Below are 17,367 nucleotides of genomic sequence, written 5' to 3'. Positions count from 1 at the left end.
TGTTGTCTGTCTCTTTTTTATTTTTATTATTATTATTACAAAACATTGTATTGACAATCAAAAACTAAACTGCATTTTAATTTTACATAATCATCACTGATAAGCCGACAAGTACAGTGGAGGAAAAAAAAAAATTTAAACAGGTCAATGGAGCCTCAGCTGTTCCAGTCCTGGAAACGGAAACAGTCACTGGCAATCTTCCAAACGGGCTGGTCACTGTTGGGTGAAGACTGAGCGGTTAGAAGAAAGTTCTGGTTGAAGAAGCGCTGTTTGTTCCCCTCAAACTTTACAGTTCCACCAGTCACCACAAGCAGTGAGGTCTGGCCTTGAGTTGCTTGTTCTGTAAACAGGAAGAGGTTGGACATTGGATTACTAAACCTGTGTCAGAAATACACTACTCACAAAAAGTTAGGGATATTTGGCTTTTGGGTGAAATTTATGGAAAATGTAAAATGTTCACGCTACAGTGATATTATATCATGAAAGTAGGGGATTTAAGTAGAAGCATACACTGGTGATTTCCTCATCTCAAACAATTTCTTGAAACAAAAGCCAACAACAGTGGTGGATATACCACAACAAAAAATGTCAGTGTCAATAACTTGTCATGTGCCCTTGAGTATCAATTACAACTTGACAACAACGTCTCATGCTGTTCACAAGTCGACTTATTGTCTGCTGAGGCATGGCATCCCACTCTTCTTGAAGGGCGGCCCTCAGGACATTGAGGTTCTGGGGTACAGAGCTCCGAGCCTCTACACAGCGACTCAGCTGATCCCATAGGTTTTCTATGGGATTCAGGTCTGACAAAGTGCAGGCCACTCCATTTGAGGTACCCCAGTCTCCAGCAGCCATTCCCTAATGATACGACCTCGATGAGCTGGAGCATCAAACACCTGATGTGAATTTTGCCATTAAACTCCTTGTTAAAGAACAGGAACTTGTGCAAAAAGTACTGAAACATTGAACAGTTGGACATGTGCATTCAAAAGTTCACAGAAGGTCACATTAAGTTCACCTGTAAAGGTTATAATGCATTTTAGGTTCATCCTGAAATTTTACCCGAAAGCCCTAACTTTTTGTGAGTAGTGTATGTTTAAATTTGACTGAGTATCAACATAACAGAAATTGAAGGGTGTGAGGTGGGTGTTAATCATCTAATTTACATACTTTATATATTTACAAAGGTCAAAGCCTCAGAGATGAGACTAATAATCTCTTTGCACCCAGTCAAGTGACTTTGTCGGCTGATGAAACATAAGAAGGGAGGGGTAAAGAATATATTCATGTAATGAGCTCGTCTCACCGTGGACAGGCTGACAATCCAGTGTCTGAATCTGAAACTCGCTCGATGGTAGCGTCTCAAAAAAGTCGCCAAGAGCATCCTGGCCCGACACTACATTTCCATTCCACACCAAGGTCGCCTTGTCCAGGTAGAGCCGCGTCAGATTCTGAGACAAAAATACAGCAAAGCAGGGCTTGTATGTATGCACTGCATTCAATATGACTAAAAGAGACCATTCGTATTTCTGGTTTAAAAAAACAAAACAAAAAAAACAAAAACAAAAGAGATCACTCACCCTCCGTTTCTTGTCCATGCTGTCATAATAAATAGTGACAAACGCCTCTGAATACTCGCACGACTGGTCCACAAGGGTCCTGAAATCCTGGTGGGACAAACAACTAAGTGTTGATCGTGATTACAAACTACAAGGTGAACAATAATGATGATACAGCAACGATAATATTTAGTTAGGGTGCGGTTTCTTTCTGCTCTTTCAAGGCACTCATTTATGTCACTGACCAAACAGGTGCTCCTCTGACTTTATACCATTATTTAAGAGAGCCAGGCAGGTTTGATTCTTGTTGATAATTACTACTATGCTTACTTTTTTGCTCGTTGGCTAGCTAGCCTTAAGTCACTAAGCGTGGTTTATAATGGTTTTCCAGCCAGCTGAACTTTACGCTAACGCTACCTTGATAATAGCATTAAAGCAAGCGAGTCGCAAACTTACCAGTGTAGACGCCATGAGTACCAGCACTGAATAAAAATGTTTTAATCACCAAAACATGTAAGGACAGTATTTTTTCCAATTATTCACTTTAAACAGCTTTCCTTTTTGTAGATAATTTATGCTAGCTGGCAGCTAACATCACAACCATTCTGCAGTACGCATTACTTCCTGGGATGACCCGGAATACCTTTCAAAATAAGACGACTCTTGGTGGTAATTCACCAACTCTCGTGGACTTTTCAGGGCAGACACCCTAAATACTAAATATGAGCAAACTAATGGAAACCTAAAGGAGCCCAGAGGCTGGTGTGTATTTTATCAGACTTTTATTTAACCCTCTGAATTAAATTCCCCTCATGTATTTTCAAAAACATTAAAAAAAAAAAAAAAAAAAAAAAAAAAATCATTACATCAGTGTTAGAAAAATGTGCTGCCTATCTGATACTAAGTAAGAAAGAACAGAGTGCCAGTATACAATGTTCGAACATAGCGTTCTCATGTATCTTCTTGTTGACCATGGTCACTCTCACCATAGAATGTAACATTTTGCACCGTGGCATCTTGCACTGCACCCAACTTATTTCACTTCCTAGATGAGTCTCCATGACAACAATGACGTGTATGGCTGGCAACAATGTATGACTGGACGACAATCATGCACACATGCAAAGACTCACATGTTCAACTTTTTCTTCAGATAACTCTGTACTATTGTACTGACTTGTCTCCTTGCTGCAAGAGAAATAAACGCAACTGCTTTGACTTCGGTGACTCCGTGTTCATTTAAGAATTCTCCCAACAACTAGTCTACAAGATCAGTTTTTGGTTGGACAGTGCAGACTCATGAGTAAAAAAAAAAAAAAAAAAAAAAAAAACTACAAGAAGAATTGTAAAATGTATTAATTTTATAAAAGAAGAAGAAAGGGGAAATGGGCAGGCCATTTTACCAAGAGAGCTGATCCTAAACTTCAGAGCAGGTTAGGTGTTCAGCATATGTTACCATGGCAACGTCGCCCGATAAAAAGTAAGCCACCTTTATGGTACAGAAAAGCCAGGGTTAAGCCTGAAGTTAGCTCACTAAACCGAAATCCAGCTTTATGGTACAGGCCTCTGGTTAGTTTCATGGACTGTTACTGCGGTAACTGACCGAGAGCTTAAGTTACTTACCTCTGTGAAACAGGCTAGAGTTACTCCTCTTTCTCTGATTTGAGTTACCTCCCTTTGTGAAAAAGAAAACTCAGAGTTTCTCTCATATCAGGGTTAACAGACTCAGAGTTTTCACTAAACTTGCTTTGTGAAACGGACCCCTGGGGGTGGAAGTGAATCTACAAGACGACGTAATGGATTTTAAAATATTCCCATCCATTTGAAAGCCTTCCACGTAAAACTGGGCGCATTGAATAAGATAAGATAAGATAAGATAAGATATTCCTTTATTAGTCCCACGGTGTGGAAATTTCACGCATTACAGCAGCAAAGCGGATAGCAAGATATGAAGCATAATTTACATTATAAACAGTATAAACAGATAACAAATAGCAAAAAGCAATATAAACATTATAAAAAAGGAATATAGAAAAATAGAAAAACAAAATAGAAATATGAACAATTCACAAGAGATTATTATTATTATTATTATTACTATTACAAAACATTGTATTGACAATCAAAAACCAAACTGCATTTTAATTTTACATAATCATCATTGGTAAGCCGACAAGTGCAGTGGAGGAAAAAAAAAAAATTAAACAGGTCAATGGAGCCTCAGCTGTTCCAGTCCTGGAAACGGAAACAGTCACTGGCAATCTTCCAAACGGGCTGGTCACTGTTGGGTGAAGACTGAGCGGTTAGAAGAAAGTTCTGGTTGAAGAAGCGCTGTTTGTTCCCCTCAAACTTTACAGTTCCACCAGTCACCACAAGCAGTGAGGTCTGGCCTTGAGTTGCTTGTTCTGTAAACAGGAAGAAGTTGGACATTGGATTACTAAACCTGTGTCAGAAATATGTTTAAATTATGAAAACAATCTACTGAGTCTTTAAACCTTTATTAATCCTGGGAATAGTGGAATGAGCATTCATATCCTCTACAGCAATGCCCCGCCTCACTCTCACGGTTACACTATTTCACACTTGGGATCCAGCCAGCACAGCTCCACTGCAGCAGTTTGATTGAGTGTCTTGCTTAAGGGCAACGTAACAGAAATTGAAGGGTGTGAGGTGGGTGTTAATCATCTACTTTACATACATATTTCCCCCAAGCAGTCCAGGTATTTTAACCGGCCAGCCTCCAGTCACAATCCCACACAACCACTAGTCTCTGAATGCATTCCTTGTGGAAAAATCCATGTTACATTATACTTGAAATGTGAAACTGATAACAATGTCCACTAGGAGGGGCATAATGAGCTCAGCTGTATTTTCTAGATCACCAACATTGCAAGAAAAGGTCAAAGCCTCAGAGATGAGACTAATAATCTCTTTGCACCCAGTCAAGCGACTTTTTCAGGGATCTGGCTGATGAAACATAAGGAGGGAGGGGTAAAGAATATATTCATGTAATGAGCTCGTCTCACCGTGGACAGGCTGACAATCCAGTGTCTGAATCTGAAACTCGCTCGATGGTAGCGTCTCAAAAAAGTCGCCAAGAGCATCCTGGCCCGACACTACATTTCCATTCCACACCAAGGTCGCCTTGTCCAGGTAGAGCCGCGTCAGATTCTGAGACAAAAATACAGCAAAGCAGGGCTTGTATGCACTGCATTCAATATGACTAAAACAGACCATCGTATTTCTGGCTAAAAAACAAAAAGAGGCCATCACTCACCCTCCGTTTCTTGTCCATCCTGTCATAATAAATAGTGACAAACGCCTCTGAATACTCGCACGACTGGTCCACAAGGGTCCTGAAATTCTGGTGGGACAAACAAATAAGTGTTGATCGTGATTACAAACTACAAGGTGAACAATAATGATAATATTTAGTTAGGGTGCGGTTTCTTTCTGCTCTTCCAAGGCACCCATTTATGTCACTGACCAAACAGGTGCTCCTCTGACTTTATACCATTATTTAAGAGAGCCAGGCAGGTTTGATTATTGTTGATAATTACTACTTTGCTTACTTTTTTGCTCGTTGGCTAGCTAGCCTTAAGTCACTAAGCGTGGTTAATAATGGTTTTCCAGCCTGCTGAACTTTACGCTAACGCTACCTTGATAATAGCATTAAAGCAAGCGAGTCGCAAACTTACCAGTGTAGACGCCATGAGTACCAGCACTGTTTTAATCACCGAAACATGAAAGGACAGCCTTTTTTCAATTATTCACTTTAAACAGCTTTCCTTTTTGTAGATAATTTATGCTAGCTGGCAGCTAACATCACAACCATTCTGCAGTATGTATTACTTCCTGGGATGACCCGGAATACCTTTCAAAATAAGACGACTCTTGGTGGTAATTCAATAATTTCAATGGAGTGAACGCCATGGGCAGCTTTATTGTGAAATGGGAGAGAGGGAATCGGCGTGCTCCGAAGCGGAAGTGTAGCTCTTAATTTCCTGAGTCATTGCTGGGGTTCAAAAGGTTTTGGCAACACAGGCAGTTGGTGTCTACTAACAAGAAGTTATTAGCATTATCAGTTCAGTTTAGCCTTCGTTTAGTCATTACTTTACAATGGAGGGTTCAGTTTCAAACGTCGAGGTCTGTAATTTTGCCTACACGGGGCAGTTTGAAAAATTAAAGCAGTGTATTTTATCGGATAAAACGCTCGCCTGCAAAACGGACCAGGTAGGAATACATTATGATCTTGAGGAGAATATAAATCTGTCGTTCATCACGTTTGTGTTAATCGTCTAGCATTGCGTTTCACAAGTGAACTGAAGTCTGTCCAATGTTTCAGCATTTTGACATTCGCCTTTCTTCCCCCTCAGGACCACAGAACCGCCCTTCACTGGGCTTGCTCGGCTGGCCACACCGACATTGTGGAGTTCCTTCTTGATCTGGGGGTGGAAGTGAATCTACAAGACGACGTAATGGATTTTAAAATATTCCCATCCATTTCAAAGCCTTCCACATAAAACTGAGCGCATTGAATCCACAAGAGCTTTCCAGTCAGACCCAATTTATGCAACTCCAAGACTGTTGAGGCTCCAGTCTGCTCAAATACACCAATTTACAATAGGCCAAAATAACACATTTGTACTGCATGCATACAACTTCATGGTTTTAGTCCCAAACTGCATGGGATTAGAATAAGATGGGCATGTCTACAAAGGGGAGACCCATGGGTACCCACAGAACCCATTTTCATTCAGATACCTGGAGGTCAGAGGTTAAGGCACCCCTTTGAAAATGGTCGTCCCACATTTTGCCTCACCAAAATTTAGCCCAACTTTTGAGCAATTTTTTGCCCTTTTGCCTTGGGTTGTCTAGCTTCATAATATGCCAATATTCCTTAAGGAATAGCAATACTTAAGCAAACATATTTTTCCCCACCCCTAGAGTACTGTAGATTAAAGGCAGACTGTGAAGTTTCAAAGGGAGGGCACAGCACTCTGTTTACTAATGTTAAGGATAAGACTAATGTTAAAGATAAGGCTGATGAAGTATAAAACCCTTCAGGTTCTTGCCAAGACTAATAATGCCATCTCGGATCTAATATTTTTCATCAAATGTAGACAAAAACATAAACAATGGAGCCAAATGTTATTTATTTTTACCATGAGGGGTAGGCATACTACTGTTTGAACTTGGCCAGATTAAAAGCAAGCAGGGTGAGAAAAAAGAAATATTCTGTTTTAGGCCACTGACGGTGACTCTCACCCAATAAACTCAAACAGGGTACAACTTACTGTGAAACGACACTGCAATGCAGCACTGATACAGACCTACATAATCATATTGGGGTTGTGGTGCCCCCTTAAAAACTGTGAATTATTCAGTTAACTGGGTGAGTTTTAGACTGATGTGATGTTTTGAAGTGGCATTTCTTTCCCTGTCTGTGATGCACTATTTCCCAGGCCTCTTGGACACCTCTTCACATTGCAGCATCTGCAGGCAGAGAAGACATAGTGAGATCTCTAATATCCAAGGGAGCTCAGCTGAACTCAGTCAATCAAAACGGCTGTACCCCTCTGCACTACGCAGCCTCTAAAGACAGATATGAGGTAAAACTCACTGGATAAAAGACCATGGAAACACTGGTTGTCTGTGTATGATGCCACATGACCATTTTCCACGCATGTGAACCTGAACTTCAAATGTAATTATACATAATCTGAAAAATCTAATCAGCAGACAGGAACAATCAAAATGCTTTCTTTCATTATTAGCCTGGCTTGTATTAATGTTTGCAAATTGAATTTGCATTTCTAAAAAATGTTTTACTTAAAGTTCATACATGTGGAATATGTTTATTTCATGTCATGTAGCACATTTGTAATAGAACATAATTGTTTGAGCCATTGGGAATGGGTATTTTTCCTTAATTGTGATGTAGAGCATATTTTCCACTAACCACTTTGAGGATATGTAGTGTTTACAGTGTTATAATTACACATTATTTTTTAAAAAATATTCTAATATAATCTTCTATACTATAGAACAGTCTTGTATGATCACTAACAACTCTTTCTCAAAGCCATTTGCCTTGTCCTACTGAAGTTTTATAAGTTATGCACTAGGAACTGTTTTAGTTCAGCTTCAGGAAATCCCCACTGATACTCTATGGTATTTCTTTATTAATTCAAAAGGTGCAAAACCACACATATCTTCATGAAGTCACAGTTTCAGGTGTTAGGTATCTGGTTTCAGGCTTGGGGAAAGAGGTTGTTCATTCTGACAGGCATTTATTGGACTGCCTTGGCTAGGCTAACCGTATTGTCAGAAACATAAAACAGATACATACTTCTTTGTGTAACTGAAAATGTGAGAATCACTTAACTAGCTAAACAGATTTGAATAATCATCAAATAATAAATATGTAAACCAGTAAATAAATCTGTTATTTGAAATGAGTTGTCATTCACAATGATTTATTAGCCTAGGTAAAAACATCATAACTAGATATCAAGTGGCCGTTTTTCATGCATTGACTATGATTGTGTCTGGAACAGTAGTCTTAGATGTAGTTTTGTTTGCTAAGCGTGGGAAGAATTGAGCTGTGACAAGGCTTTCACTTATTTATGTTGGCATGGTTGGCAATACCAGTGGGATGAGGATGTGAAAACGTGCCTTGTATACGTTTATGAGACACCACAGAATTTCAGTTGTCTGAGACTGGTCAGTTCACACATGGCACTTCCTCTTTACAGATTGCCTTGTTGTTGTTGGAAAATGGAGCAGACCCCAATGCCACAGACAAGCTTGAATCTACTCCCCTACACAGAGCCTCTGCCAAGGGCAACTACCGCCTGATCCAGCTGCTTCTCAAGCAGAGCGCCTCCACCAACATCCAGGATTCACAGGGCAATACACCACTGTATGTATGTGTATGTATGTGTATGTGTGTGGGTGTGAGTGGGTGTATGTGGGCGTGCGGGCCTTTTTTCTGTGCGTCACACAAATGTAGAGGAACAAAATGAGCAAATGAAATGGATAGGAGCACTTTTTTAAAAAAACATAAGGAAGCATGCATTTTTTTTTTCTGTCACTCAGGCTGCACATTGTCTCAATGGAAACTAAAAAGGGAAGCAGTTCTTTGTGTGTTAATATTACAAATGCAATTGCGATGGTCCTTTTTTTTTTTTTTTTATCACCAGCCATCTCGCATGTGACGAGGAACGTGTGGAGGCAGCCAGGTTGCTGGTCGAACATGGGGCCAGCATCTACATTGAGAACAAGGAGGAGAAGACTCCCCTCCAAATAGCCAAGGGCAGTCTGGGCACAATACTTCGTCGGATAGTGGAAGGATGACGCATACACTGACCTGATGGTCATGCTTCAGCCAGGACCCACCGTGTCACCCAATTACATAATAAGAATAATCATCCCCACCATCCTTCATCAGACTAGTTTGTGATGAGTGCAGGTGGAAGGTAAGAGCGCCAGGGAGGAATATATGGAATGTTTGTACAACTCTCTTCCCGGTTCCTCGGCTGGTTCATAAAGACACTGCTCCGACTGCTGATGTTTGAAGAGCAAATTTCAGCTGCACTAATGTAACTAATCTATCCAAATATTAGTGTAATGTATTTTGTATGATGTTTGCAAGACTAACTAAATAAAAAATTAGTCTTCAACCAGCTTCAACTGGCCTGTCTTTTGTCCCACTGGAAAGCTGGGGGCCTGCATGTCACCATGTTGGTCAGTCAGCAGTTTGGTCCAGGGGTCATATTTTCAAATATTTTTGTATGGGTGGATTGCCATGAATTTTGGTGACAGCATTCTTATTGGCTGTCCATTTTGGCAACCGTTTGACCCTCTGTCTGGCGCTAGCAGCAGGCCAAATTATCAGTATTGCAGTGCAGAATCTCAAAAGTGGATGGCTGTGAAATTTGGAGTGCAGAATTATTGGAAGATTTAATGTAGAGTTGGTTTGCTTGGGTTGGTTTTGATACTTAAGCTGTTATATTGGTAAGCTTCACAGGCAAAACTTGGAGATCTTGAATCAACTACTTGTTAGTCTTAAGTCATAGCTCACATCTTAGGCCTATACATAATTATGAGGTAATGGCCTCACTTGATATAAACCATCATATGGTAATTTTTCTGTTATCTTTGGATGTAGTGGGTCAAAAGGAAAGGTTTACAAATGACTGTATGGTGTGTGCTCTACAGTTCTGACTGCGGCTTGGAAATACCGTAAGATGCACTTGCTTTGAAGATGTTGATGTCTCAGTCACATGTAAAGGAACCAACCCACTGCACCTGTGAAAATCATAATACTAAAAATGTGAAGGGAAAAAATTTTGTTAAGTTTGTGTCTGACTCAGGAGTGCCTGGGCAGAGACTCCATGTGATTGTACATCCTTTTGTAGATGTTATGTATTGTTAGCAAAAAATAAAAGGGCATGAATATTTTCACACTGCACATCTTTATTGTTAATACATTCTGTCAGATTAATGTGTTTATTTTTTTTTTAATATCAGGTAACCCTAACCAATAACTTATCACCCAGAACAGTGTTATTTTTCTCATCAAATATTTGTACATCATTTTAGTAGGTAAGTTTGTCACCCTGTCTAAGATCTCAACTGGTGATTTCTTGTGGTCTAGATTTAACAGTAATGTTACATATGTTATATGACTATAGCATACATATCCCACAGGTTCATCTGGGCACGTTAACCTCTTCTACCATACCCACAAATCACCAGATCCACTCAAAATAAACATAAATTCAACAGCTTTCGGCAAAAATTACCTATTTATTTTCTGCAGAAAATGTAAGATGCTGGACCCTAACAGAAACATTCCCATCAGCTGTAGAAAGTGGCAGGGAAAGGCGGGGGAATTTGAGGGACTTTTTCAAAATTTTGCTTTCGCTTGTGAGAAACGTGGGTGTTGAATAGCTGAAGTAATTATGAATGGCATTCGGAAATGAACACAAAAATCTCAGATATGCGTAGTTGTAATTCATAAGGGAAGTCACAAGGGGAAGGACATACTGGAACATTAAAATCCCCCTTTTGGATGCGACTGCTCTCTCGTCACCAAGTCGAGAGGCGCACCAGTACCTGCCGGATAATGTTGGCAACCAAAGGATTCCTGTTTACCCCGTTCAGCCGCTAGATGGCAGCCTTGAAGCCGCGGTTGCGCATTGTTCATCTCAATTGCCCTCACTTCCCGGAAAGGAGGAGGTCACAACAGCTCCCTTTAGCAGTGGCCTCTCCGCTTTAAAAGGACGTTCCTGTTCACACGGGGGGACTTATTGAAACCAGACAGTGAAATAACTGTCTTTTAGGTCTCTAAAGGTAAGTCTTAAGCTTTGCTATGATTGTCCACGCGGTAACTTCTTAACCGTGCGGTTGTTAGCTAGCTAATGTGGCTGACATCTCCGCCACCGCGCTTAACTGACATAACTAGTTCGCAAATTATTAACGTTACAATTCACCGATCAAAGGCCAAGCTGCACATATTGTAGCCAGCGGTGCTTTTATATTGGCGTATACTAACTGCATTTGGCTTATTGGTGACTATCCAGTTCATTCAGTTGCTTTAATAGCATGAGCACCGTCATCATGCACTGCCAATGTTTGGTGCCAGATGTCAGACGCAGGCAGCAGTGAGTTGTTTTCATCGTCAGCTACCAGAAGCAGGGATGTATGTTTGTCATATCACCCCCCCATTGTTTGACTCAAAGCTGTGTGACCCTTCCAGAGTGTGCAGCGTCAGTCAGTCAATAGAGTGTGACTGGACGTCACATGTAAACCGTATGATCAACTGTGTGTGCAGCTTGCTTTACTTCAACCAAGTAGATGCAGACTGTTTCCACAGCGCAATAGATTCTCTATATAACACCCAAATCCATATCTGAATTTGGTTCAGACTTGTCAAGATGCACACGATGTCAGTGTGCCTATTCAAGATACAAAGGCCGTAAGTTGCCTCTTACATGTAATCATACCCTACTACCGTTAATATAAATAATTGAGAAAACAGCTGCTAAATGATTGGTAACATAATGTTTTGCATTTCAAATTGCAACATCGCTCAGTGCGTTTGGGACGTTATTGTTTTAGTAATCCCTCTGGTTGTTTTGGACAGTCCGGGTACACTGTTGTTATGGGAATATGTTCCTCCCTCATGGAAATTGTACAATATGACAGTGAGAGTGACACACCTTACTGGCACACCTAGCAACTCTGTGTTGCAACATACCTTTGATACTAGTGCAGTGTCTATAGTTTATGTACTTTTTATGACACGCCCTCATTATATGAAATTCTGTCATGTAGATTCTATCATCCACTTTGGCGTTAGAGCTATCGCAATAAACTGTGTGAAATGCATCCTACATCCGGCTGGATTTCCGGACATGGAAAATATAATTTAGCCTTTAATTTGGCCCCTGGCTGTTGGAGTCTCTTCCCTCTTTGCGTGCTGTGTGTACTTGGGTGTTTGCTGTGGGTGTGTACTAGCGTTTTACAATGTGCCCAGCCTGTGAGCCAATCCTGCCACCCCAGTTCCCATCCCTCACATGGAGCAGCCAATGCATCCATGTGACCACAGCCTGGCTGCTGTTTTTAAAGACACATTGACCCAGTTAAAGCCTACATGCTGCGCTCTGCATTCTGTAGCCAGACTAGGTAATGCTGTGAAATCACTGAATTGCGTGATCTTGTATTTACTGTTTTTGTCCCTAGATTTTTGGTCTACTGTAGACACAGAGCATCATGGTGTGCTTCTTTGTTGTTGTTGTTGTTGTTTTTGGATAAATTTTGTTAATAGATTTTGCTAGATGTGATTTCACTAGTATTGTTTGATTGTCCTCTTTTTAAAAATATGTATTTCAAAATGCATATTTGCTTTCCCCACACAGCTGTAATGTCCTATTCTCTCTCTCTGTCTCTCTCTCCCACTCTCTCTCTCTCTCTCTCTCTCTCTCTCTCTCTCGCCCTCTCTCTCTCTTTAGGCATTCTGTGCCATCAAGCCAGTCTTCTCGGCAGTACCCAGCCTGGTGTTAGCATGTCAGGGTTCAAACCAGACAGTGATTTGGACACAGACACCTGTATTGACTGGTCCTTAATGAACAGTCGACTGGACTCGTTCCGTGGCTCCAGCCTGGCCCAGCAGGTGTCAGCAGAGAGACTGGCCCGGGCCGGCTTTTACTTCACGGGTCACGCTGACCGCGTCCGCTGCTTCAGCTGCCAGAAAACTGTGGAAAACTGGTGCGGGGGAGACACCCCCGTAGAGAGGCACAAAGAGGTAATGATGTTGGTGTTGACAAAGAAAAGTGATACATTTTTTCCCCTTTTATAGTTCATTAAATGGCTCAATTGTATTTCCGTTACACCATAGGTTTCCCCATCATGCAAGTTTCTCAACTGTACCCATCGTACCAGTTGTGGTCCTGATACGACACTAACTAATGGATCCTCCTACAATGAGGAACTGGAAGACATGGAGTTTCGTTTGAGAACAGGAGAGGTGGTTGATGAGTCCACCTACCCTATGGCCCCCCACATGAAGAGTGAGGATGCCCGACTTCGGACCTTCTCTTCATGGCCCTCCAGTGCTCCTGTTAGGCCCCGAGATCTGGCCCAAGCTGGCCTCTTCTATTTGAGAGAGGGTGACCGGGTGCAGTGTTTCTGCTGTGGAGGCATGCTGGCCGGCTGGGAAGCAGGGGACACAGCCTGGGGAGAGCATTCCAAGTATTTCCCCCACTGCTTTTTCATCCTTGGGCACGATGTGGGTAACATCCCATCACAGGGAGGTACAGAGGAGGACGACGAAGGGGAAAGAATGCAACACTCAAGCCCTCGTGTCCCCATGGAGAGCTTTGAGGAGAGGCTTAATAGCTTCTCGGGTATCCAGCACCCCATTCATCGTGAGAGACTCGCCAGAGCTGGCTTCTACAGCACAGGTACGGCACAGATACCCAAATGAAGAATGAGCAAGGGGGTTCTAGCGTTTAGAGAGGTCCTGAGCATGATTGTGAAGACTCTTAGAAGTGTAAAATGGCGTATTTGAGTTTTTTGCACTATACCTTTCAACCCATTATCAGAAAGAGCTGATAGAGAGCAGCTTTACCCATACCTTACTAAATACAATTTCTGTATAATGTAACACTTTAATAACTCAACTTGTGCACAAGGGGTTGTCTTTGATCATCATTGGATGGGTTGTGCCAAGTTTGTAAGTTTATCTCTTCTGGAGTTTAGAGTGATAGCATTATTCCCTAAGATTACAGTGGGCATGATGATAAGCTCCATTTGGTTACAGTCACGCTTTATCACTGCCTCAGCTTTTTTTTGTGTTAATTGCCAGTGTCTTGATTAGTTTGTGTAATCAGTGTGATTTGTGTTTTGTGTGGTCTTTGATCACAGCTATTATTGCTGGCGGGTCTAAATTGTGTGTGTTCTTGCAGGGACTGGAGACAGGGTTTTGTGTTTCCGTTGTGGTGGCGGTGTAAAAGACTGGCAGCCTGAAGAGGACCCCTGGGAAGAACATGCCAAACACTACCCTGGGTAAGAACATCCATAATTCTCTCCTCTCCCTTACATGTATAGTAAACCTGAGTTTAAATGTCTCCTTATTCTGGTTTTAACTCACTTTTTGATCACCATTTTTTAACCAGATGCAGTTTCCTGCTAGCAGAAAAGGGACAGGAATATATCAATAGTATCCAGCTACAAGATCCACCACGAAACAGTGCTGTAAGCAATCGGATTCATATTTCCAAACCATTTAACCACAATTTTCACCACAGTCCTATGATGCATAAGTGAACAGACTGTTATTTTTAAAAATCTGCTGATGCCATTGCTCACAAATGCAACACAATGAAAGGGTTCGTGCTTACATGGCTTTTAGCACACATACTGTGCCCTCACCACAACTGTCGTCACTGATACTGATAACCCTCATAAGTTGTCGTTTTGTGTCAGTTAATCCCTCTAAAACACACACAAACTGAAGTGGGCTAAAAGAGAAATATGTTTTTTATATTGTTTTCACCAAGTAAATATTTGTCCTCGTTCAGAGATTTTTTTTTTTTTGCCTGTTTGCAATTATCAGTACTAAGTGTTTGACATTGGGAAATCTTTTGAGTATCAGTGGTGAATATAGATTCCAGGGGCTGCTAATATCAGAGTTTGGTTGTTCATTGAATCGCTTTGATAAAATAATAAAAATACCTAATTTCTATTTGTTTCCAGACTCCAAGCCATCAGAATGGATTTTCACGTCATCAGAATGGTAAGCTTTTTTTTTTTTTGTTTGTTTGTTTTTTTGGACTTGAGTCATTTTTATTTGAACAGCAAGGTCAATTAAGAACATAGCTGATGCAATAAATAAATATAACATCTGATGTTTCCCTTTTCTCTGTTTCCAGATGTCCTGCAGTCAGCCATGGCGCAGAAGGCCATAGGGATGGGTCTGGAGCCTACCGTTGTCGAGAGGACCATCCTGGAAAAAATGAGCAGGACAGGTTCAGACTATTCCAGCCTGGAAGCACTGTTGCAGGACTGCTTCAACAAAACTCCAGACAATGATGCTGCCAAGGCAGAGGAGGAAGGTACTTACATCTCTCCTTATGGTGCTGTCCAAAGTTTTTTTTTTTTTTTTTTTTTTTAATCCACCGCAAAAATAATTGCTGGGTCTTAATTCTGGTGATTCTCTTGTTTTTCAGACGAGGACCCACTGGAGAAACTACATAAGCTGCAGAGGGAGAAGCAGTGCAAAATATGTATGGACAGAGACATCTGTGTTGTCTTCATCCCTTGTGGTCATCTGGTAACCTGCAAGCAGTGTTCGGAGTTGCTCAGCAAGTGTCCAATCTGCTGTGGAGCCATAACACAGAAGATCAAGACCTACATTGCATAATTTGGACTCTGGCCAAACTAAACGAAATGCTGCTTCCTCACCTTTGATTCCGTAATACTCTATCTTAAAATTATTGTACATAGCATTGTGTTATATTTAAGGATCAGTTTGTTTGTATGTGTTTCAGAATGAGGGAATGTACAAATATCACAATACATTTATATTTTCACAATCAGTGAGATAATGAGTATATTTTGTTGATATTGTGTGTTATACAGGTTCATCAGGCCATTAAATTTTGGCACTTGTAAATGGACAAGATGATGTAGATAATAATGTATGATGATGATGATGATGATGTAAATGATAATTTCTTTTTTTTTCCAGTTTTTCTTGCCTGAGGTGCCTTTCTTAAATTTTATGTACTCACTGTGTGTCATGTGTCATTTTACTTTTTTTTTTTATTTTTATTTTGTTATAACTCAACACGGACTTTTAAGTTAATCATTGTTCTACTATTTCTCCCAACTCATCTGGTTTGTTTGGTGTGCTCTCTATTTTAGACTCAGTTTGATATTTCTCACCATCTGCTGCTCTGTACTGACACTGGTAAACTTAATCCAGTTTATTCATAAAGACTTTGCTGCATACCTGACAAAATCAGCTCTGGGTTAGTCTGTAATCAGTTATTCTAGAGTGAAATTATTTCATTTAGTGTTCCACCATGCAGTTTATCATCAAAAGTGTAAAATAAATTTAATTTATCTGAGTTAATGTTTTGTTTTGTTTGTTTCTTTTTACCTCATTTACTCATTGAGAAAGTTCAGCAGACTTCAATTTAACCTTAACCTTGATGAAGACATAGCAACCCAGTGGTATTAATGTTGTCATGTTCTGGAGGAACTCAGATTATGTATAATTGGCAGAGTGCCTCTTGCTACTGTGGACAATATAACCTTTTAATCCTTTTTCTTTAACTGACCAAAGAGCACCTACAGATATTAACCCAGAGATCCAAGCAGCACTTCAGTTCCTCTATGTTTTATCAAAAAACAAAACAAAAAACAAACAAATAAACAAACAAAGAAAACACTGGTGATCTAAGGCAAAAGCATGTGGGTTTGATGTGGATGTCTTATCTACATAGGCCTACTCACCCTAATTAATCTCAGTTCTGTAGTAAACACACTATGTCCATTGGTATAGATTTGGGTATGGATGCAAAAACCAATAAATAAAATAAAAAATATTTTGTCAGCCGATCTTGTGATTTAACTCCACATAGGGCAATAAGTGGCTATATGTGGCTGGTATAAAGTCTGTGCAGGTTTTGCATGTTGGTCTGTTTCTTAAAGGGAGGTAGAACGGTAAAGCACCAGATATAGAGGATACCTGACATAATTACCTTGGTGCTAGTAGCTTCTGTGACTGATGAAGTGAGTGGCAGGGGCATTTTAATGAAATGGTTGGTAGCCTATTTATGGTTTTAAAAATTAACAGGTGAGATGGGTTTCAGGTGAGTTCTTATGCCGCACTGAAATGGCTCGCTTTAAGTTCATAAGTTATTTGAAATAAAAAATAATAGCGGACACTTTCTCAGGAAAATAGGTTCATGTTTGAACAGTGCTGTGGCTCTGTCATGGATGCACCATTTTAATAGCTGCAGAAAACTGGATGTTTACCAGATACTGTTAAAATACAGTGAAAATTACAGTGATAATTCATTTGTTGGTTTGATTTAGGAAAGCTTATTTTGTCTCCATCATACAGCAACTCATTACATTCCCTGCAGGAAACACCAAGTTTATCAGGAGAGCAGTCTCAGGTGAGGTCTGACGGTGGTGTAGTGATCATGTTTTTTACTCTTTGAGGTACATAGAGGTGGTAATGCTTCACATTTACAATATTGGTTAATATTATTTGTTGGTTAAATAA

At 40.5% G+C, this 17,367-nt stretch overlaps 4 protein-coding genes across 6 annotated transcripts; 2 read left to right on the top strand and 2 right to left on the bottom strand.

Moving 5' to 3' along the window:
- Nucleotides 1-2,222, bottom strand: nxt2 (nuclear transport factor 2-like export factor 2). Of its 3 annotated transcripts, none has more exons than XM_030061456.1 (4): nt 2,203-2,222; nt 1,581-1,667; nt 1,307-1,451; nt 1-340 (listed from the first exon to the last, which is right to left on the bottom strand). In XM_030061456.1, the coding sequence occupies exons 2-4, from the start codon at nt 1,596-1,598 to the stop codon at nt 156-158; spliced, it is 348 nt and encodes a 115-aa protein (XP_029917316.1). In that variant the 5' UTR covers nt 1,599-1,667; nt 2,203-2,222; the 3' UTR covers nt 1-155. The 3 variants fall into 3 exon arrangements, with proteins under 3 accessions (XP_029917316.1, XP_029917315.1, XP_029917317.1); XM_030061455.1 differs by lacking the exon at nt 2,203-2,222 and adding an exon at nt 2,016-2,196; XM_030061457.1 differs by lacking the exon at nt 2,203-2,222 and adding an exon at nt 1,805-1,846.
- A 1,435-nt stretch (nt 2,223-3,657) lies between these two features.
- On the bottom strand, nt 3,658-5,397 carry LOC115366155 (NTF2-related export protein 2-like). The gene is made up of 4 exons (XM_030061458.1): nt 5,258-5,397; nt 4,837-4,923; nt 4,586-4,730; nt 3,658-3,964 (listed from the first exon to the last, which is right to left on the bottom strand). Exons 1-4 carry the CDS (start codon nt 5,270-5,272, stop codon nt 3,780-3,782), a joined length of 432 nt encoding a protein of 143 aa, XP_029917318.1. The 5' UTR covers nt 5,273-5,397; the 3' UTR covers nt 3,658-3,779.
- A 166-nt stretch (nt 5,398-5,563) lies between these two features.
- Nucleotides 5,564-9,249, top strand: psmd10 (proteasome 26S subunit, non-ATPase 10). The gene is made up of 5 exons (XM_030061454.1): nt 5,564-5,792; nt 5,936-6,034; nt 7,025-7,171; nt 8,318-8,484; nt 8,765-9,249. The coding sequence occupies exons 1-5, from the start codon at nt 5,679-5,681 to the stop codon at nt 8,916-8,918; spliced, it is 681 nt and encodes a 226-aa protein (XP_029917314.1). The 5' UTR covers nt 5,564-5,678; the 3' UTR covers nt 8,919-9,249.
- Nucleotides 9,250-10,768: 1,519 nt separating this feature from the next.
- xiap (X-linked inhibitor of apoptosis) lies at nt 10,769-16,485 on the top strand. Its single transcript, XM_030061453.1, has 8 exons — nt 10,769-10,919; nt 12,581-12,873; nt 12,967-13,531; nt 14,036-14,135; nt 14,246-14,324; nt 14,826-14,865; nt 15,002-15,184; nt 15,299-16,485. Exons 2-8 carry the CDS (start codon nt 12,634-12,636, stop codon nt 15,490-15,492), a joined length of 1,401 nt encoding a protein of 466 aa, XP_029917313.1. The 5' UTR covers nt 10,769-10,919; nt 12,581-12,633; the 3' UTR covers nt 15,493-16,485.
- The last annotated feature ends 882 nt before the right edge of the window (nt 16,486-17,367 follow it).

Source organism: Myripristis murdjan, chromosome 10 (assembly GCF_902150065.1).
Source record: "Myripristis murdjan chromosome 10, fMyrMur1.1, whole genome shotgun sequence".
Classification (NCBI taxonomy): Eukaryota; Metazoa; Chordata; class Actinopteri; order Holocentriformes; family Holocentridae; genus Myripristis; species Myripristis murdjan.
This window is presented reverse-complemented; position numbering and strand designations above follow the sequence as displayed.

Coding starts and splice junctions, on each gene's coding strand:
- nxt2 (XM_030061455.1), bottom strand. Junction 1,452..1,580: donor GCATGGACAAGAAACGGAGG/GTGAGTGATCTC, acceptor TTTTTGTCTCAG/AATCTGACGCGGCTCTACCT. Junction 341..1,306: donor GGATTGTCAGCCTGTCCACG/GTGAGACGAGCT, acceptor TCCTGTTTACAG/AACAAGCAACTCAAGGCCAG.
- LOC115366155 (XM_030061458.1), bottom strand. Junction 4,731..4,836: donor GGATGGACAAGAAACGGAGG/GTGAGTGATGGC, acceptor TTTTTGTCTCAG/AATCTGACGCGGCTCTACCT. Junction 3,965..4,585: donor GGATTGTCAGCCTGTCCACG/GTGAGACGAGCT, acceptor TCCTGTTTACAG/AACAAGCAACTCAAGGCCAG.
- psmd10 (XM_030061454.1), top strand. CDS start 5,679: ATGGAGGGTTCAGTTTCAAACGTCGAGGTCTGTAATTTTGCCTACACG. Junction 5,793..5,935: donor TCGCCTGCAAAACGGACCAG/GTAGGAATACAT, acceptor CTTCCCCCTCAG/GACCACAGAACCGCCCTTCA. Junction 6,035..7,024: donor AAGTGAATCTACAAGACGAC/GTAATGGATTTT, acceptor ACTATTTCCCAG/GCCTCTTGGACACCTCTTCA.
- xiap (XM_030061453.1), top strand. CDS start 12,634: ATGTCAGGGTTCAAACCAGACAGTGATTTGGACACAGACACCTGTATT. Junction 12,874..12,966: donor CCGTAGAGAGGCACAAAGAG/GTAATGATGTTG, acceptor GTTACACCATAG/GTTTCCCCATCATGCAAGTT. Junction 15,185..15,298: donor TGCCAAGGCAGAGGAGGAAG/GTACTTACATCT, acceptor CTTGTTTTTCAG/ACGAGGACCCACTGGAGAAA.